The following is a 22743-nucleotide window of genomic DNA, read 5'->3' on the forward strand; positions in this document are numbered from 1 at the left end:
GACACTAAAAAAAAGAACCAATCCACTCCCCCAAAAAACAAAAAATCAAGAATACCTCACATTCAAAACCTTATTGGCCCTTAAAAATAATGCACAGAGCTTGGCCTATCTACCATGATTGAAGACTGGTCTTGACGATAGTCTCTACAGTTCTGCTCTTCCATGACCCAATAGAAACTCTGGTTTCAGTTTAATAACCTCACAAAACAAAACACCTAGAAAGTCTATAGTTCTCAATCTAAAGTTTAAGTCTAATTTACTCTATATGCATACTTTGTTATACAGTATTACAGATATTTACTTTAATTATTGATCCAAATGGAAACTTCATTAGAAAAAGGACGGGACGAAGAGTAGATTACATAAACAAGTTAAAAACATCTACCACAATGTTCAAATTTACACTCAACCTGAATCTTCAGTCATTTCAACCAACCATTTAGAGACCATGCAGAATTAAAATTTTATCTCTAATAGCAGAAATATCAATTTTTCAAAGAAGATGACAGTGCAATACATAGTCTTAAGTACAGACTTATTACTCCTCTGAGATACTATGATTCTTCACTAATATAATGCTCATTTGTAATTAGACCTGCCCACAGTTATGCAAGACTTTAAATGTAATACAATTTTTGTAAGATGAAGTGCATCCACACTGCCAAAGGACGTAAGAACACAACTAGATTTACTCTAATCTTGGCACACAGTCCCAAAGCAAAGAGCAGATCTGCATTTGGTATCTAAATTCTTGTACACACAGTTTTGGAGTTAAACAAAAGATTAGAAACTGTAATAACCTAATGCCTGAATACAAACTGTAGAATTAAAAGGTCTTTAATTAATCAGTAAACAGAAAAAAGGAAATACATCTAGAAAAATCTTCCAAAATATAATAAAGAATTCAAACATCTCAAATTATTTCAAAAGCCTAACAGATTTAAGGGTAGATAGTGACAATGTTTAAATTAAATGAAAGGTAAAAATCTTAAAGTGTTTTACAGTAAGTAGAATTCCTTTTATTTAATGCCTAGCAGATTTCTTTAATAACAGTCCCATCTAACTAAAACACCAAGGAATAAAACAAACTAAGCAGGAACAGATGTTTATTCCCTTCTGTCATTCAAGGGATGAAATACTACTTGTAGCTCAACTACCCCTGCAGCTAGCAAAATCTTTTCACCTACCTTGAGAAGCACCATCATCCTCTTCATCCAGTGTAAGATCAATGATACCTCCTGATTCGCTTCCTGTGACCTTCCCGCTCTGAAAGACAAAACTTCTTCATTTTGCAAAAGCAAATCCAGGGAACACAGGTGAAAAAGGGATACAAACTGAGCATTGACAAGGAGAGGTCTCAGAATTGATTAACTTATTGGAAAGGAACTGATTGAATGAGCAAGAGGAGGAAATTTCAGGCAAATTTCCCAGAACTTGAAAAACAGGCAATAACCAATGATTGTATTGCGTTATCATTTAAGTATTTTTAGCTTTGTAAGGAGTAAAGAAACCTGATGACCAGTAGCATATTGTTATTACAGATAAATAAATAACAATTTGCTTTTACAAAGTATCTTTCCATTATGACTTCATAATTGAGCCACCAGAAGACTCCAATTGTATCCATCTTTTTAAAGCAATTTTATGATTGTGTTTTCATCCATTATTACAAATTTTAGCATTCTACATATGAAGTCATTTGTAACCATCTCTTTAGAGGGCGTAAAGGGATCTTTTTAAGCTATGGTGAAGGCTAAATGTTCTAAAAAGACCTAGAGGACCATCAAACAACATTTATCTTCTGGATCAATTGCTGTTTCTTGGCTGTTCAGACTGGAGGGACCACCAACATTTTCCTTTAGGTTATGGAAAAAATACTGGAGGAGGTCCTACATATTCCTGTGTTTTTAAATATACTTTTCCAGGAAAAAAAAATCCTAAATTATGTATTGTTATACTGAACTGCTAATGATTTATGGATTAAACCAGGTTCCTTAGGACAGACAAAGGGTTAAGAAAGCAACATAATTATCAAAACCTCTGAACAATTAACATGGAAAAAATTGTAGAGTTATATGCCCCACATGGCCCGTCCAAATACCAACATGATAAATCCTGGGAAGATCAGACATTTTTTTGTGTAGCCTGATGGGGACAGATGCAAAAGGCCCAAGGATTGAGACTATCTCCTCTACGAGCTTTCATCTGGGGAAAACTAAGCCTTTAGGGAGGTCCCTAAAGACAATTCTCACACAGGCAAGGTTTTGAGGAGGGGGAAAAGAGGTATCATATGATTCCTAAAAGCAAAAAAAACCCTGGGTCCAAATTCTTGGTCACTGAATTTTCAGTGCCTGACACGAGCAATCTCTTCATTATGCATTATTACAACCCAGTTTCCTCTTGCCTTAAGTTCTGATGCTGCCACTGATGAAATTCTGCTAATAACCTACGTGATATACTATTTGAGTAAGAAATATCTAACTACTTATGTTCACGGGCAATAGAAGAGACCTCTGTAGGGACCCTATCTTTGCTATACACAGAAAAAACATCTTTCAGATTTATTAACCATGGAATTCTTCTGTTGAAGGATTTTTATTTCAAAGACCTTCCAGCTTCAGTTTTCTCAGTATGACGAGCTGAATTACCCACTTAAAGCTTAAGATGAAAGGCACACTCAAATAATCAATGATTACTTGATTAGCATAAAGTCAAGAGGAATTTCATTCCAACTTGATCATCTTCCCAGTCAATGACGTGTATTTTGAACTACGGTGCTCTCTGCCAGGAGAAAGCAGATTGAAAAATGGAGGGGGAGATTTATAAGGAACTGGAGAAAGAAAAAACTATTGAGAAAGACAAAACTATAACTAAGCTATTTATTTCTCCCCATTATAAAATACATTTCTGTCAATTCTTCCTCCACAAGGAAATTTAAATCCTTAGAAAAATACTCTGAGAGCTGTTTTGAAACCCTGCTTCACTGTGCCAGTCAAGAAAGTTCTTTGGGTTTCCAAATACACAAGTGTCGCTGCATGTATTTTTTTTTTTTTTTTAATTTTGCTGTGTCTGGACAGCCAAAATCTTTAGTTAAACAGGCAACTATTAAATGATAAATCAAATCAGCCAACAAGGTTTCATACAGGCGTTTCTTGGAAGGAAAGACCTTCTTTGCAGCTAGCCACACTACTCAAGGTTTTCTACTAAATAACTCTGGTAGCCATCTCCTCAACAGGAACTATCCGTAAGTAGTTGAGTTCTATCCACAGCCCACACTAGAAGTTGCGGATCTTCAGGAAAGCGTTTTGAGTGGTGCTCTGTGGTACATCCCCCAGCCCCAGTTCCATGGCACACACACCAGCTACTCTAAGATGCTGTAACTCCACACACAGAGCACCCTGAAGTCTTGACTCCACACCCAGATTCCTCTAGTTCAACCACCGCACGTATCCCCTGAATGAAGTTTAGGGGTTCAGGAAAATTTTAGGGAAACTTGAATCACTGAAAGTGCTGCATATTGTGTTTCCTGCCTGGGGGTGGGGGGGTGGGTGGGGATGATGGTGCAGGAATGCTGTCAGTTACCATCTGAATGGTTAAGATCTACACATGGAACCATTTGGAATCATCTCTGCCCAAAGCAAGTCATAAATGGTTTTCAGAAGATCCTGTGCCCAAACAACCAAGAAAATAAAACAATTTCCTTTGAGTATCATGACTATTTTACCCAGAAATTCTCTCAGAGAAATTTTTGTTGCTACAAGGACCTGTGAAAACTCCAGTTTACAACAGAGCTATGTGTGAGGAAAGGCTAGAGAGGAACAACTGCTATTGCCTCTGTGAATAAAAGGGAATGGGATTTTGAGGAGGAGACTGCTGTGCCACACACCAGAAGAGACTCAGACAAACAGCTCTGAGCAAAATCAGAAGCCACCTTAAGAAGGTTTGTGGCCCGGATGAAGGCCTGGATGAAGGATGATGACACTGAACTTTCAGTCATGTATCAACAATCTTCACATTTGTCAAAAACTCAAGTAAGAGAATAAGTCTTTCAGTGCTCTAATATTAGATCTCTGGAGGAGTTTGGGCAGAAACTGCTAACACAGAAAAGCAAAGTCATGGCATTCTGGTCTGCTCTCAGTTTTCATCTTTCTCCAAACACAGTAAGCCAAGAATCTGGATCTGCTTCAGCTGATCTCTGCAGAAGAGCAAGATGATGCAATCGTAACACCTCTTCATCACTGTAGTCACACTAATGAAATAATTGAAACCACTTAATGAGATCCCAAACCATATGCCCAGTGCTCTATTTCACACATTGCCTAGCATGTCTGAGTAACAGAAGATTCAGTCACCTTAGAATATATCTAACAAGCTGGAACAGAAACAGAACAACCACAGTAATATAGTAATATGAAGGGATCTCTACCTGTTTAAAGATCACAGTTACCAAAAAAAAAAGAGGGGGGCGCAGAGCAAACAAAACCTCCAAACCCACCATTTCATCATTTGTCAGAATGAGAGCACAGTCTCCAAGCAGACAGAAGTGGCTCTTAAATGTGATGGTTTAGAAGTATACAACAGCATCTGGGTAGTTTCTAGCAGTCAAACGGAAAAAATTTACATTGAGATTTAAAATAAATATGAATTACCTAACTCCCATTGCCATCCTTCTTAACAGCTCATGTATGTTAACGTATATGCTGTTTTATCCATTGATGATGACGTAACTTTGTACAATCTCTAACTAGTAACATCATAAACTGAACCATCCAGTTAACCACAACCTTATCTAAGCTGCCTTAGTTTAAATCTTTCCCTGCTTTCACAGAGCAGCCAGCAGTGTAACAATCTTAACACAAACCAATGCAACAAAAAAATTAAATTAAAAATGACACCTAACAAATCCTACTTTGAAATGTCACAGTTTTAAAGATAAGTGTGAAAAAAAAAAATTCAGAAAGAGAGCAAGAAAAATATAGAACTTCACCTTTTCCCGACTTCCTAATTTTAACATAGTCACATCTTCATTACTCATCTGGTTGGCAAACTTCCATTTACAATAAGAAGTTTTGCATAAAAACATGTCCTGTAACTGATCATTTCATACTTAAGTCTAATGTAGATCCAGAGATCCAGCCAAAGAAGATGCATGCGACTCGGAGTTGAAAGGCAAAAGACAAGGTGAAGTGGGCAAAGTGGACTGCAAGGTATAGAATCATAGAACCCTTTCAGTTGGAAGAAACCCTCAGGATCCTGAGGGTCCAAACATTAACCTAAATCTAGCACTAAATCAAGTCCCTAAGAAACTGGTCTAAACGTCTTTTAAACACCTCCAGGGTCGGTGACTCCACCACTTCCCTGGGCAGCCTGTTCCAATGTCTGACAATCCTCTCCATGAAAAATTTTTCTCTAATATCCAATCTAAACCTCTTCTGGTGCAACTTGAGGCCATTTCCTCTCATCCTATCACTTGCTACTTGGGAGAAGAGACCAACATCCTCCATGCTACAACCTCCTTTCAGGCAGTTGTAGATAGTGATAAGGTCTCCCCTCAGCTTCCTTTTCTCCAGGCTAAACAGCTCCAGTTCCCCCAGCCACTCCTCATCAGACTTGTGCTCCAGACCCCTCACCAGCTTTTTCGCCTTCCTCCGCACTCTCTCTAATATTTCAACATCCTTCTTATGATGAGGGGCCCAAAACCGAACACAATATTCAAGGTGCGGCCTCACAAGTGCTGAGTACAGTGGTACAATCTCTTCTCTAGTCATAGCCACAATCACTTCCCTAGTCATAGCTCTCTATGATTAAGAGCAGAAAGAAAGGCAAAAAACTAAAGGAGAAAAGGCAGCAGGGAAGAAGAGAACTACAAGCCAAGCAGCAGCTGAGCATGCACCACCCCAGATACAGGAGGATGGTGTAGGTGCACTGTAATGCTACTCTGTTATTCTGTGTTGTGTGTTTTTCCTGAAACAGCCAGCCACGGAGAAGGCATTTCACATTTACAGGCTTGATCTGTTTTGAAAAGTGTGTTATTTAGAGAAAATCTTGGCAAATTGCAGGCCCTCAGTTTGCAGTCATGCCCACACCTACCACATTTACCAATATCTAACTCTCCCTGGGCTCCACTTGCATGTCAAATGCCCGGCTGAGCATCTCACTTGGCAAGCATGAAGGATAAGTACTTAAATTCCAAGCATGTAACTTGTGAAAATAGCAACTGAAAGACCCTAGAAGAGGGTCTTATCCCTTCAAATTCTTATCCCTTTCAAATACCTGAGTGAAACCTGGTTGAGTCCTGAAACAGATGCTAAGTCATAACACCTCTAAACACCACTTAATCAGTTAAATGTAAACTGCTTTATAGTGCATATGGAAGATTAAATAACAAAAAGTATGTATAAAATGAATGCAACTTTCAGATTAGTGCATTTTCTTCCAATTAATATTAGAAATTGGTATTTCTAAGTGTTCTATTAGCTGTAAAACTTTTGCTAAAAAGTGATCTATAGTACTGATTCTCAGTACTGTTCTCAGTAACACCTTCAGATCGTTTTTAACCACGAAAACTACTAGAAACAGGCTTTGTTTCAATTTCTTACATAAAATCTCGAATCATATTACCTTAACTACACTTTCCAGGGCTTTCTACAAAGGACTGGTAAAAGTGTCCTATACTCAGAATTTCATGCATTCTCCACTGCACAGACTATGACAGCGCATCATCTGCTTCCTTCCAATCCCAACCACAGAAGTATTTTTAACAATTAAAGAAAGTACCGAGAAAAAGACATACTGACAAATAAACTATACTTGTGGGGAGAAGTGCTAGGAAAAAGCAGCAATAACAGTTTTCCTTGAGGAAAAAAAAGAATTATTCAGTGACTTTCTAGAACCAATGGCACATGGATGAAGAAATTTAAAATACAAGTATAGTAGCAAAAGAGTTCTTAGACGTAATAAAAACCCAGAACTTGTTAAAAACGCATAAATACAGTGAACAGGTTCACCTGAATCTGAAGACGCAATTAAGTTTTGCAATAAAAGTAAATGCTTTATAATTAAGAACTTTCTTCGTTCTTTTGGAAGATATCCCGTATGCCATTGACTGCAATATCTAATAATGAACCTACACACTAGTCAATAGTTAAATTAATAAAGGGAAATCAGAAAGGAATCAGCCTTGCAATAAAATGAAGGGATGTCTCTGGCGTTTAAGTGATTCTGAAGTAGGTTCCTCATCTGCCTCTTGAAAAGTAAGGACACTGAGACAGGCTACTACCTTCTGTGCTATGCTCCACTTTTTCCACACGCTAAGACCACTTCACAGTGTTGTGAAACACACCGTAGTGGGAGAAAGAATATCACCTCAGCTTTGCTATCCAACAAGATTTTCAGATCAGCATTGCTGCAAATGATGTTGATTCACCATTTGAAATTTTAGAAAAGAATGAGAAAGAAAGAAAAAAAAAAAGGGGTGGAGGGGAAAAAAAGCTATTCCAGTTCCATGAGGAAAAAAAAATACAAGGAGAGAGACCAAATTGAGAGGCCAAAGAATATATGGTAGACATGATGTTGAGAAAACGAGGTATCTTCCACCATAACTGCAATTGTGAAATTTGTAACAGAAGGAAGCGGTCAGAACATCACAGCATATATATGTCAACTCCAAACTACTGAAGAAAACTGAAAAAGAAACCTCTAAAGCTCAAATTGAACAAAAAAATGTTACCTAGTACATAGTTTTATAAAACAGTATACATACACATGCCAGCATGTTCATATGTTGTACCACATGAAAAACCAAAAGGTGAATGTTGGTATTTTGCAGAAAGTTCTGAATATGCACTTCTCTATTAATATATTATTTAAAAAAACCCACAAGTTTTGGTATTATATAACGCCATGGCTCAGTTCATCACGTAGTAATAACAAAGCTATTCATTGTAATGCCACCTGCTTTTCATAGAGGAACATTTCAGTTTCTGAAAGTGAAAACCAAAAGGAAAAATAGGCAACAACAGAAAAATAGAGCACAAACCAAAAATTACTTCCATGGTAGTAAAGATCGAAATTCTGAAGATGACATGTCGCACACTGACACAGTGCAGACAGTTTTATTATGAACAGTTTTTACAGTAACAAAACAGAAAGAAATCCATGAAGCATCACACCACCACAATCATAGATGACGCACCAAGGCGTTATATAATAGCAAAATCAACCTGAAATTGTGGGGAGCAATGTTAAAAATATGTTCTAGGAACAGGGTGGGTGTGGGGAAGGTGGTGATAATGTGCTTGTATAAATAATTGTAAGGCCCATATTACTTTTTTAGTCATCCATATACAAAACTAGATATTTCAAGCACAGTCTAAGAAGCTGTAGAAATCTTTTTTTTTAATACATTTTTGAGCATATTTCAGTCACTAACTGCTTCAATGCCAGACTATCACTCCTTAACAGTTATTTTTTCCAATGCAGTGACTCCCACAAAATTGAAATAATTATTCCAGCCTTGCAAAGCTGTCATGGAAGTTTGCTTGACCAGGTACCAAATGTGTTTGTCATCTCTTACCAAGATAAAAATAAAAATGCTAATGCAATACAGTCAGCAGTTTACCGAGATCACAGTTTGCACAAACAAAATTTCACAGGGCTGCAATACGTGTTTTGATAGTGTGTGGTTGCATACTTATATAATACTCAAACACCATTAACAGACATTTTACATATTGCATTTACAAGATCACTGCATTCCCCTTTGCCTTAATGGGTACTGTGCAATACTTCCTACAGAATGAAAACAATGCAAGCATGCATAAAATTAACAACCAGTCTTAGTAACCCCCCATGTATTATACACCCTCTCATTTCTTTGGTGCAAAGAGCAGACATTGGCTTTGCTACCCCTATTCATAAGAATTGTAAATCAAATGACTATCTGAGAGACCGGTTGCCAGAAATGCTGATTTTAGGCACCAGCAATCATACTTCCAACTAAAAGCCATACAAGAACACTTGGCACAATGCTTAAAGTATTTCTCTACTGCTGTGATTTTGTTTTTCTTTAGTCAAACAGTTAAAAGGGTATATAATACACACATTCATGCGTTCATATGCACACATCTCTTTACCGGTTCTTATTCTTTTAAGGTGAAACATCTACCTTGCTTCCCAAAAGCCCACTGACAGTTTCCCAACAGCATTATGTGGGATGTCCAGCTTGGATGATGAAAGATCATCTGCCTCCATCATCCAAGCTGGACCTGTGGCAAGGCATTTGACACTCTCCTGCATGACATCCTTGTCTCAAAATTGGAGAGACATGGATTTGATAGACAAGGAACTGGCTGGATAATTGGCTGGATGGTCACACTCAAAGAGTTGTGGTCAATGGCTCAATGTCCAAGTGGAGACCAGGGATGAGTGGTGTTCCTCAGAGGTCAGTATTGGGACTGGTTCTGCTAAACATCTTTGTTGGTGACACGGACAGTGGGACTGAGTGCATCCTCTGCAAGTTTGCTGACCAGACCAAGCTGTGTGGTGTGGTTGACATGCTGGAGGGAAAGGATGCCATCCAGAAAGACCTTGACAGGCTTGAGAGGTGGGCCCATGCAAACCCCACGGAGTTCAAGAAGGCCAGGTGCAAGGCCCTGCACCTGCATTGGGGTAGCCCCTGGTATCAATACAGACTGGGCAGGGAATGGATTGAGTGCAGCCCTGAAAAGAACTTGGGGGTGTTGGTTGATGAGAAGGTCAATATGACCTGGCAATGCGTGCTCACAGTCCAGAAAGCCAAACGTGTCCTGGGCTGCATCAAAACAAGCACAACCAGCAGGTCAGTGGAGGCGCTACTTGCCCTCTACTTGGCTCTTATGAGATCTCCCACCTGGAGAACTGGTTCAGCTCTGGGGCTCCCAACATAACAAGGACATGGACCTGTTGGAGCAAGTCCAGAGGAGGCCATGAAGATGATCAGTGAGCTGGAACACCTCTCCTATGAGGACAGGCTGAGAGAGCTGGAGTTGTTCAACCTGGAGAAGGCTCTGGAGAGACCTTGTACCAGTACCTAAAGAGGGCAAGCTGGAGAGGGATTTTTACAAGGGCATGTAGTGATAGGACAAGAGGTAATGGCTTTAAACTGAAAGAGGGTAGACTTAGATCAGAGATAAGGAAGAAATTCTTCTCCATGAGGGTAGTGAGGCACTGGAACAGGTCGCCCAGAGAAATTTTAGATGCCCCATCTCTAGAAGTGTTCAAGGCCAGGCTGGATGGGGCTTTGAGCAACCTGGTCTAGTGGAAGGTGTCCCTGCCAATGGCAGGGGGGTTGAATCTAGATGATCGTTAAGGTCCCTTTCAACCCAGACCACTCTATGATTCTATGATCTTATTAATCAGTAAATATATTTTATTTATAGTACTTTTCAGATTAGTTTAATGCAGCTTTTAAAGCTATTATCCATATCTGGTGTAATGCCATCACCAGTCAGACTGTTTTAATAATTCTCTCAATTTTTTGGCCCAAAATGACAAATTGGAGCCTACAAAACACAAGTATATTTACTTACTGAAAGTTCCTATCAGTAACTGGAACTGGTTTGGGTAATATAGATATGATCTCAGGGAAGGACAGATCACTTTAAATAATGTATTAAAAAAATAAACTGAAAAACTCCCAACAGTACATCGTGTAGCTGAATTGGGTGGCTGCTCTAATAAACAACATTCGAGTGAATCCATTTTTGTATGACTTTAAAATTGTCCTCCTGCTAACATCTTTATAATTCAGACTTCTAATTAGTCTCAGGTGAAGGTTCCACCTCACAGATGAGAGCCAGTTGCATTTTAAACAGCACAAACATAGCCCCAGGGTCAGAGACAAAAATCAAGTATCCCATTTTACATATACAATTACGCATGTTTATTTCAGTGACAAAATCATGAAATAAAAGGAAACATACTCATCAATAATGCTTCAGCAATATAGAATTAATAGCTGCTTATAAATTGTAAGCTGACATATCCACTTTGTTCACATTGTCTCCCAACAGACATTCACAAAGTTTGTTACACATTGCAAAGTAAAGTGATAGGAGTTATAAACGTACTTTATTAACATTTTACCGTATTAATTTCCAACAGTCAGTAAAATAGCTTAAATTAAACTCTAGTTCAACCAAACAAATCAAGGCATGTCAGAAACAAGGGGAAATGGATAGGACACTGGTGAATTTTTTAAAAGAACCCTAGTATTAGGTGAAAGGATGAAATGCACACGTGAAATTTGGACTGAAAAAAGATTTACTCCATAAGAGGATAAGGTGCACCTGGAGTGGGGAACAGGGAAGAAAAGAGTATTCACCCAACCTAGTGTTTTAATAAATGTAACAAAATCATTCTTGAATAGATTAACCTTATGCCAGCCATTTTAACACATCCAACCCTATTCAGATTTGTCCACTGACATTTTATATCACAACATAATAAAAACTGCTTTCATAGATTCCCTCAATATACCATAGCTATATTTATATATTATGTTTATATATGTATATATATATATAAATCCTGTATCTATAACTGGGATTCATAATAAAATACTTAAAAACCATTCTAAAGGCTTGTTATATAATTAAAAAATGCCTTTGCCTCTGTAACAGTAGTATTTACTCCAATATGTTACAAACATTTGTCATGTCTTCAGAAATACAATTCTAGGACCTGAGGCACTGGAACGGCCATGGGTAAAATTGGGACTGAACAACGACCCTTAAGTTTCTGTGAATGCAGGAAAAAGTTGAAGTTGAGAGATCAAGCTCAACATAGTAAGATGCCCCCTCCCACATCTCTGTGGCCTTTCCTTTTGGAGCAAGAAGCAGAGGAGGGCTCAAAAGTAGCAACAGTCATACAGCAAAATCATACATCCAAGCTACTTACTGAAAACAAGACTATACTGACCTAAGCACTGTGTAACTATAGAGAAGCTGTATAGCTCAGGATAATCAAGAGAGATGTACCAGACCAAAACCACACCAAAGCCAAGAACACATTGAATTTCAAGGCTTCCTTCCAATGCCTTCAGGTATTTGACATCGTGCACAATGAAGATCTTCAGTGGGCACAGACAAGGTGCATATAGTGAAGAACATTTACCTTCTGGATCTGCCATGCTGTACATCACAGTACTTTACAGTGGGGATGAATTACTTAAATAGCAATAAAAGAATAAAAAATTTAACATACTGTAAGATACTGTGCCAACTTCATTTAAAAAAAAAGGTAATTAGGGTACTCCTTGAAGTAAGAGCAGAGATTTCCAAATGTGTCACAGAAATAAGCTGCAGATTCACAGCATCAGTACCAAAGCTTTGTTATGAAAATGAGATGCAAAATTAAATATATGGATGCATCATACACGGTTCCAATCATTCCCCACTGTTTTCAGAGTCAAATCTCTCAAGGGAAATGGAATTTAATCAATGACATGGCAGCCATTGTTTAAAAAAAATCAGTTTAGTTGACTTGGTTAAGTGCTGGGTTTTTTTTGCAATTGAAATATTCTCTTAGGAAAAGATCTAATTCAGTTCTGATAGATGATAAACTTCTTTCAAAGTATGTTTGCTATATGCAGATTTTTAAAGTACATTTATATGATTATTAACAATTTTGTACTAAGTTTACAGCCGAAGTCTGAATTTAAAGTTTAAACAAACTGTACTTAACCTGCTGGTTCACCAACATGTTTCACCTATAATGAAAATATAATGGAAAAGAAAAAACAAACACACACAACTCAGTTATGCAGTTATTTGAGGTTCTCTGCTGATACTGCTACTGAGGAGTCCAATTTATGTCCATTTTCAGAGAATTCATGATGTTCACACAGCATAACCTGTACTGCAATTAACAGCATCGACTTGAAATTTTATCTCACAGTTAAAAAAAAAGAAAGACCCCTGCCCCACATATTACAGTACACATAGCCAAAGCTGACTTCATAAAATCAGCAAAACACCTATTCTGTTTGCCTACTTCAGTTTTTCTAGAAAGGAAATACATACACGTAGAAAAGATTCATTCAACACTTTGAGTTGGAGGGGGGAACAGGAGATTTTTCAGATCTGGAAAGCAACAAATATGTTCTACTAATTAAAATTAATTCAAATGTTAGTGGAAAGCTTAGTGAAGACAGACTCCAACTCTTGTGTAGCAATAATACTTCCAGGCCAAACCAGGAATGCTTTTTCTTGTTTTCAAAAAATAGTTTTTCCTCATACAAAAATAAAAAGCTAGTAATACTGCAGTTAGTAGCTTTGAAGTATCAGGTTCAAATGGAAGATAGTAAGAGGACATTGTATAGTTGGGTACCAACAGAATTTAACAAATGAGTAACCAAAAAAATCCAATTCTGAGCGAACAGAATGGAAGTCAAGTTAGAAGCCAAATGATAATTAAAAAGAATCAGAGACATGCCTAGATTGGCCAATTTAAATCACCCACTACATATGTATTAAGGAATGAAACAATCAGCAATACACTGTTACAGTAAGTTACGCAGATGCAGTGAGGACCAGAGCAGGGCACTGTGGGCAGTATGACCACTGTATGCACATCAAGAGGGAACAGAAAACAATAGCCTCCTGGCAACACACTTTTCTCATTTCTGCAGGATAACTGTTCAATGTCAGAATGCTGGAACAAGCATCTATCTGAGATGAAGACAGGATTTTTATTTTTTTTTTAAAGAATACATTCTCATCTTGGTGAAAGTTCAAAGTAAATATCTTCAAACAATAAACTAAATTTGCCAGTCTGGCTGAATTATGAATTCTATAAATCTCTAAAATCTGGAAATCTATGCTACTTCGAAATATCTCAGAGTAAGTTACTGCACAGTTCTCTTGTATTTTGAGAACTCTTTGCTCTTAGTTTTTTAGTTTTTCTTCTTTCTAGCCATTAGAAAGCATTACTTCCTTTACCATTTTCATTTGATTTACTATAGGCTTGACAAAATTATAAACCTGCAACCATTATTTCCTTCCTCTAGTCATTGATGGCATAAGTTAATGCTGCAACTAAAGTGTAGGATTGTGCAGGTGTAATTTGTATATTAACAATTACATCTGATCAACTAGCTCAATCATTATAACAATAGCACACAAAAGTGACTGTAAACACAATACATAAGATGGATATAGCACTTTGAAAACCTCTTAATCTTTAATGCAATCCATCAGAAAATGGAACGCTGTGCTGGTCTTACACTTTGGAAAATTGATGCAGTAAGTACAAATAACCTACCCAAGGCTGCAAAGGCAAACATTATGAGCCGAGATAAAAACTCCGAAGTTCATGCATCAAGTTCTCTGTTCAGACTATAACAAAGGGATAAATCTCATGCATATTTGAAAGCCTTTCTCAGCAAGGAAGTTCTCCACAGAATTAGGAGTTTATAATGGTCAATTTGTTATTTCAGCTGGGAATTTTCCTCTATTTGTCCACTGACCAGCAAAATAAACACTTCCAGTAAAGTCCCTGGTGTGATAAACCGTGTGTGTGTGTGGGTACCTGTGTGTACATACATATACACATGCATTTTGAAAGGATGAAGCCTTTCTTATTTCATTCAGTTAATATAATAGAAAACAGTTTTAAATGCTAGACCGTTTTTACTTTCAAAGCGGACCTACCATAATTTGTAATTTGATGACCAGTTTTCCATTTTTACTTACAGGAAGATCTCTCAGTTTGTCAGAATCTCTGATGAAAATCATAGCACAGAATGGCAGAGCCAAACCATGAGTTAGACACTCAAGTGTGATTCATTAAAAATTAACTATGAGTAAGCCCTCCTAATTTGTAATTTTTCATCATTAAAGAGCCTTTTAAACTCCAATTTCATTTCTCAGACAGAATTCACATCCACTACCCTGAGAATTTCTAAACTGTAAAAATCCGCTAGGGAAAATGTAATGATAAGTTCTGTTTACTATAGTGAATTAATCTAAAGAAGTTAAAACCAAAAATAGTATTTGGATAGGATTTGGTGGGGAAGAGCAGGATGTGCTTGTTGTGAATTACACTATATTGACAAAGACTATGCTGACTCTACTGCAAGACAATGTGAAATGTAAGGGAAAGAGCAGGTGGGAATACAGAAAAACCTCTCACAATATAAGCACATAGAGAAACAACACTTCAACTCTAATTACTTGCCGTTTAAGCAACAAACGTGTTCTGGACTCTTTTCAGGACATTCTCCCCATTACAAGCACAACTGAAGAAGACCCCAATTTCAATATCATTTGTATTGAGTAGTGCCTTTGGAGAACAGAATGACTGAAATTTTAGCCAGAAATACTTAATAGGAAAAGGAACGACCTTCCATACAAATCTGTAGCTCACAGAGAAAATCCACTTAGAAGAATGTTTTAAAAAAAAAAAAAAAAGGCACAATCCTCTGGTAGGTCCAAAACCAATTTGAACAGAGAAGATGACAGTGGTCAAGCAATTCCAGGTGTTTTCATGCATATGTATATATTTGTAGTGTATCTGCATCTATTAGATTCAGTTTTTACTTTCTCTGTGCTCTTCAGTAATCAAGTATTGGATTTGTAAGATGCTACATTAGTGCCAGCAGGCACAAAATGGTATAATAAATACACTCTTCACAAAATATAAAAGCCATGCACTTAGTGAAGAAAGCATAGCTCTTCAGCTAAGTGGAAATCAATATCTCCCTTCAATTTTTTTAAAACAGCTCTGGTTCGGCCACTTAAAGAGTCCCAGCTGCCAGAGAAAGTCATACAAACTCCAAGCTTTGCTCTGTTTAAGCATCGGTGCCATAGCTCAATTCAGGAGTGCACATCGGATACTTCTTGCTGAACTAGAGCATAAGAAATTTCCTTAGGAGACCAAATGAAAAAACAAAACTGGTATTTTTTTCCACTTTAGGAATTAATTTGAAATCGGTTCCATTACAGAAGCATCAAGTCATTGGTTCTTGTTTTATCACATGCTTTATAAAGACAGGTTCCTTACAACAGCCTTGAAAGGGACTGTCAGTTGGGTTACCACCGGCCATGTTCTTGGGGAGAAACACCTTGGAAGAACTGTGGTTCAACAGGACAGTGCTCTTGGAATTCAGAGCTGCGCGTCCCTCAGAGACTAAAGTCACAGAATTAGTGCCAGGTGGAACCACAGGCTTCTTAGGGAACAAAATTTTGCTTTGCTCTACAACAATGTGGTTTATAGAAGAGCTGGAGGCACCAGAGAGTGATTCTTTTACCACTTCACCTGGGATCTTGCTATACAGATAACTGGGGGGGTTATTCTCCATTACATCTGACCAAGCTCTGTAGTGAACTTCCGCAGCTCCCCAGCAGTGCCTAACAGCAGACTCAGAGCGATGGCCCGTCGCTGCCATGATTTCTCTAGGCCCCAGTCCTGCTTCACACAGCAGCTGGATAGTGGTAGTTCGGAGAGAATGATTGGTATAGCGTTGAGAGAGCCTGGCTGCCACACTTATCCTGGGCATCATGGTACCTAAGTAGTTCACACCCATTGGTTCTCTTTTGTACCAGACAGGCTGTTCTTGCATTTGCTCTGACGTTAGCTTTAAAGGATGCAGGTAAAAGGCAGGGGGCTCTGGAGGCAATTTAGACAAATACAGCTCCAAGGAAAAAACAGGACAGTTTGGGTCCCCTGGCATATCATACATTTTACCCATTTTACGAGGATCTTCTCCATTTTTTCCTTTGCCAGGATACCTAAACATGGCATATCGACGCCCATTCTTGTCCTTCTCAACAACGAAAGCATCTGGAGCCAGATCTCTTAGAATTTCCCTCCCTCGTTTGGCAAAATGCAACTGCAAATCAAACCACACCTTGTTGACGAGTGCCAGTGGGCTGTGCAGTCCCAGCACACCAGATTGTTTGATCTTACGCAAGTCCTCAGCAGCTATAGGAGGACGGTGGTGAGTCTCATCCTTTCCCTGCATGCGCAGCATCTTCAGCATGCTCACAAATACCGTGTTTGCACTAGCAAACTCTTTGTCCTTCATTAAGCAAATCTGACGATTATAAGGTGGCATTTTGAGATGCCGGTTTAAGCCAGCACGCATTGACTTGTAGCTTGCCACACTGTAGGTATTTCCATCATGATTCCTTATTGTATAATAGAACTCTCTTAAGATATCATTGAGTTCACTTACTGGGACCAATTCAAAGCTAGGATCCTTGCCATTTTTGGTCAGCCATTGTTTTAACAGGTTAGCTGCCCAGCCAGTCTGCTTGTGGGTGTTTTTGATGCTCTTAGCATCTTCTTCCTCTTCCTCCAAGCCAAAGAGGACATCCTCGGGGAAGTTAAAATTCGTCTGTGCTGCTTCTACCGCTTCTTTATTTTCTGATGAAGTCTCTTCCTGTTTCAACTGCTTTTCGAAACAATTGATCAAAGTTGTACCATCAAATATGCCACAGGTATACGGCACACAGCGAACTACTTGTTCCGAGAAGTGCGGAGTAATACATAATATTTCGTATTTTACATTACAAAAAAGCAGGTGGCATTAACTGGATTTTTCAAATGATACGGTATATCAATTCCATACCTCACTAGCCAATTAATATTCACCAGGTCCTTCTTTATTAACCATGGCACTACACATGCTTTAACTGATTTAACTGAAAGCAAACCTAGAAACATACACTGTAACAGAAGACTGAAAACCTGAAACCACCACCTGTCTCCTATTTCCCTCTTCCTCGCTCACCTTCCATTGCTAAATACCGCTACCACACACAATCTGCTTTTCCAAAGATTTTTCCATGTTTCAGGCTCTACCAAAGAAGAAAAATTGCAAAATATGCTTCTTACATTGAAAATTAAATCTTAAAATTGTAAATCTCTCATCCGTTCTGGTACTGAATTTCCTACATATCAAGTACTGACCAATGTTTTAATAGCTATAATCCACAGGTATCTTTGAAAAATTAAGTTCCAAACAACCATTCTTCATGAAATGCCTTAATAAAAGGCAGAGTGAGGCAGATTTTATACTCTATAGTACTGGTTATCTTTGCCAGACTATTTCTGTGAGGGGTGAAAACCAGAATCTTGTCCAATATATTTTATTCTAGCTTTGAAATGCAATTCAGATTTAACTGTATCTTGAAACACTATTACATGTGGAAATTTTAACTAGAAGAAATTATTTTTATTCCCCTTAATAAAATGACTGCCAGTTAACAGCAATGTAAGTACGAGGTGCTTTGTCAAATATCTGTATGCAGAAATAAAATTAATTAGGAATAATATAAAATAGCTTAATGTCAACCTTTAAATTTCAAAGCAAGTTCAACAAATCTTAACACAAGGAATTCAGAATTACTGCAAGTTCTTTATCATGAAGTAGTTATTCCTCAAGAAGTTTCTTTACCTTTTTTTCCCCCCTATGACATATGGCCATGAAATATCAGAATCCAAATTCTTATTAACTTATGGATTAGTGTGGAAATGAAAGCATCACGATCATTTACAAAATATTTGTAGCTTTAAATTCAAGCCCTTCAGACAAAAACCGGGCAGGGTTTTCTTTTGTATATTAGCTCTGTTGTATCAGACACAATTTTAGTGTGCTTCGGAATTACTAACTCACCTACTTACACAAACCCCATCAGAAAACTTCTGAAAATATTTTTAGAAGCACATATCCCAAGTAATACTCTGGATCAGAAGAAGAAAAATGCAAATGGACAGAAACTAGAAAGCATGGCACAGAAAAGAAACTAATTTCATTATGAGCAATAATGAACTTTTCTCCTGTGGATTGTAACTTTAGAACTTTATACAGAAACATAACCAACAACGTACCTGTGTTGTTCCTTCAGCAGTTCGCTTGTTTGTCGAAGTATCTGTTGGTGGCCTGCTTGTCTGGTTTTCTGAGGGGTCAAGAAAGTGTTCATTTGCAGTATCAGTACTAAATGCTGCTATCCACTATACAAATTTGGAGGCAATAGTCAAAACTACCAGTCAAAACTACTAAACATTCAGTATGTGGCACATCTAATATTTTTCAGCCTTAATTTTCCATTATAAGTGTTCAAGCTTCATTACTACCATTTTTCAGAGGGAAGAGAAGATACAGAAAAGTAAAATGGCACTTTCCAGTCTAGAAGCAGGGTATGTTTTCTTCCTTGAAAGTCTGACAGTGTATTCAAATTATTTTATGGACAATTCCCTTGCCTAGCTGAGGACAAAACAACTCTCCTCCCTCTGAATGTAAACTGACAAAATATTAAACTGAAAAAAATTACAATTATTCAACATTGTTGTACAAAAAACTGACTGAAAACAGATGGTTAAACAGATTGCAAAATACTGAGATGATTTGTGCAAGGAGACTAAGTATCTTTATTAGCTCAGCCAAACATGTATCTACACTAGCAACTTAAGCAGAATTGCTTGAATATTTGATGCAAACATTTAAATCTATGGATTTAAATTCTCCCTTCTCATTCCTTTTCATTTTAAGCAGAGCTTATCAGCAATAGTACTTGCCCAAAGCAGTGTTTCAATTCTGGTGAGAAAAATCCTAGGTTATCCACTAAGTTTATGTGAACTGCAGAAAATGAGACACGTTTTTGGACATATACAACCTTCTTTCTGTTACTATGCCCGATCTGTTGTATTAAATCATTATATTAGCTTTAGAGCTAAAAATCAATACAAAGCATATAACTGTCCAGCTCCATGGCAGACATATTTTAATACAAGTAATTTAAGAGATGAGAAAATGAAATAAAACTACTACTGATGTCAAGCTCTGCTTGAGTTCATCTTAACACTATATTGTGCCAATGAGAAACTTGATATAATTCCAATTCACTCAGAAATCTTGAGAATCTCTTAGAAAAAAAAAAATTCAAGGTATATAAAATCAGAAGTGCAGAGAACTGTCATGGCATAGCCAAAGACTGAAAGAAAGTATTTTAAAACGGTTAATCTAGATACTGTATTTGAACATTCATTGTGTTCAAACTTTTTTTTTAATACAATAAATGTACTTCTTTGGAACTACGTTAGTATTCAGTTGCATTTTCCCCCATTTTGTTTACTTTTAAGTGTCATGAAAATTAATGATTATACTTTCCTTTCAGTATGTCTTTGCTTAGAAAAAAGCCAGATTGTTTTGAGAGTCTATATTAAAAATAAATACCAAGTTGTTAATGGCATAATAGGCATTTTTGATTTCATGCTAGGAACAATATAAATCAAGTTCTAAATAAAACAATGCTTACAGAGCCACACTGCTGACTCCTATGGCTGAAACACATCTACAACAGAGATGATTTTCAACTTGACAATTTCAACAGAAAGGCAACCCAGAGCAAACATGTCAGTAAACCACACTAAACAAACAAATTTCCACAGGAGTGGAGTTTTTTGTTTCCCTTTGACAACTATTTTCCTTTCCCAGTGTCAACATCCAAACATAACTTACCAACTCTGGGCACTGTAACGGTGGGTGGTTCGATAGGAGCTGTACTATTAAATGCAGAGAGGGGAATCTTCATCTGTAGGGGGGGTCGGCTGCTGGTGGCATTATAAAGTCCTGAAGTACCCACTGTGGGCAAAGAAGTCCTTGTGGCCTGGGGAACAGGATGTGCTGTAGAAACAGCCTGTACTGCCAACGTTGTGCCTATTGACCCAGCAGTGGCTGGAGAGTTCCTTTGAATACCAGGGCTGGGCACAGATGGGCTGTTATTTGGTTTAGCTGAGTTAGCTGATGCCAAAGACACTGTAGTTTTGGTAAGGCTACCAACTGCAGATGAACTTTGTACAGATATAAATTCAACGTTGCCTGACTGTTGGTTAGTGACCAAAGTTCCCGTGTGGCCTTGCAGGAGCTGAGGCTGAGATGACACTGCAACGGGTACGTGGAAGATGACGGGCAAGGACTGCAATGAGACTGACACTGACTGAGTGCTGCCACTAGGCACTTGGTTAGTGCCAACAACTGTAGCTGTGTTAGCTGTGGGAAGAATTGTCGTCGTCAAAGAGCTGGTGGAGGTCACTGGAGGCTGAGGCTTAGCATGTCCACTGACAACTGCTGGAGGAGCAGCAATACTGGAAGCTGGCACTACATGAGAAAAAAAAAAAAAAGTATTTGAACCAAGTGGGAAGTTTCACTCCAACACAACAAATGGAAACAATTTACTATGAGGGTGCTGAGACACTGGAACAGGTTGTCTGAAGAAGTTGTGAATGTTCTGTTACTGTAAGTGTTCAAAGTCAGGCTGGACGGGGCTTTGAGCAACCTGATCTAATGAAGGATGGCCTGGCCCATGGCAGGGGGTTTGGACAAGACGACCTTTAAAGGTCCCTTCCAAACCGAACCATTCTATCATTCTATGAAAAATGTGGTATATGATTAGCTTTTTTGCCAAGAAAGGCTATAGATACTCCTCTTCTGCTGTATACTCTGATATCCAACAGCCTAGTTAAAGATACAGTCAATAATATATTTGTTTGAATGAACTATATACAAATGGCAAAAAATTAAGACATACAAACCACATAAAATACAGCACTTTAAACATGCATTACAGAAATGGAAGTAAAACTGGTCCTTCAGGAAACACCAGAACAGAAAAAGTAAGTTAGTTATGACCAACTTGCTGTGTATAGGTAGGACCTTGTATCCAGAATGTTCTACTGAAACCAAGGGTTAATGTGTCAGAGAAGGTACTCGCTTTTTATCTAACAAAATTTCAGGGTTTAATCTAAAGACCAGGAGTATTATACACTACAGAAAGACAATATATGCCCACTACTAGATGATTCTGCAGAAAGGATTAAGCACTCAGTACCAGGTAAACTATTTAAAAAAAATCTAGGATGGTGTGGCTACAATAATTAACAGTGGGTTTGATTCTACATTCCCTATAAAATTCTAATCTAGGAATTCAATTTTTCAACTTGATTCCCTTAAGAAACAGTGCTTATGGCTTCCTTTAGTTCCCCACTCAACTTCTGTAGCCATGAGGCAGAGGGGAAGACATCACCAGCCTACTACAATGAAGTACAAAAAATGGCCTGTGAGCCATGTGTTTCACTTCTTGGCAGCTGAGAGACTGCAAGTTTTGTTGCCATACTCAGCAAACAGTTTGTTGAAGCACCTGATTTACCCACATGTTCTGGTTGGCCACATTTTTCCCTAACCTGGTAAGCACACTACACAAATACAAACTGGGAATGTAGTAGGGAGCTAAAAATAATGATTCTTTTGATATCAGAAAAAAAAAAAAAGTCGTCATAAAACCCAGTTTTGCTCTGTTTGGTTAGTTATTACTTAATAGAAAGCAATACAACTGTTAAGAAGTGTGTTTATAGTCCATAGGCAGTTTCTTACCTGCATTCACAGGGGCCTGAATAGTCGCTGGTGTGCTCTCTCCTACATTCCTCTTTGACTCCAACAACTGCCTCACTGTTCCAGCATTCCTATGGAACAAAGTTTTAGCATTCCTCAATGACCCACACCAAGTATAATTATGAACAGCACAATGACGAAAAAAACCCCTTATTTTACAGCCACTCTATTCACTGAGGTTTTCTAAACCCTTGCATTTTCTGCTTCCCATGCAAGTTAAATTTGGATGTTCCCCTCCTAAAAAAATGCAGAGCTGTTTGTAAATTTTCAGGTGCTTGCAGCCAGTTTGCCTTCCACTGTGAGAATTTTCC

The 22743-nt window shown here is 38.0% G+C and overlaps 1 protein-coding gene across 9 annotated transcripts in view; it reads right to left on the reverse strand.

Moving 5' to 3' along the window:
* Nucleotides 1-22743, reverse strand: part of ATF7IP (activating transcription factor 7 interacting protein) — a 367200-nt gene that overhangs the window by 271079 nt on the left and 73378 nt on the right. For 7 of the 9 annotated variants that reach the window (XM_080362605.1, XM_080362608.1, XM_080362606.1 and 4 more), the window contains 4 exons: nucleotides 22415-22503; nucleotides 20504-21142; nucleotides 18874-18941; nucleotides 1188-1266 (listed from right to left, as the gene is read on the reverse strand). The exons of 1 other annotated variant lie outside the window; for it this stretch is intronic. In XM_080362605.1, the coding sequence (XP_080218731.1) occupies nucleotides 1188-1266; nucleotides 18874-18941; nucleotides 20504-21142; nucleotides 22415-22503 (875 nt within the window). Of the gene's footprint in view, nucleotides 1-1183; nucleotides 1267-18873; nucleotides 18942-20503; nucleotides 21143-22414; nucleotides 22504-22743 lie in introns of all 9 variants that reach the window. One more of the 9 variants, XM_080362604.1, reaches the window with a different exon arrangement.

The sequence above is a fragment of the Nesoenas mayeri genome (genome assembly GCF_963082525.1).
Source record: "Nesoenas mayeri genome assembly, chromosome: 1".
NCBI lineage: Eukaryota > Metazoa > Chordata > Aves > Columbiformes > Columbidae > Nesoenas > Nesoenas mayeri.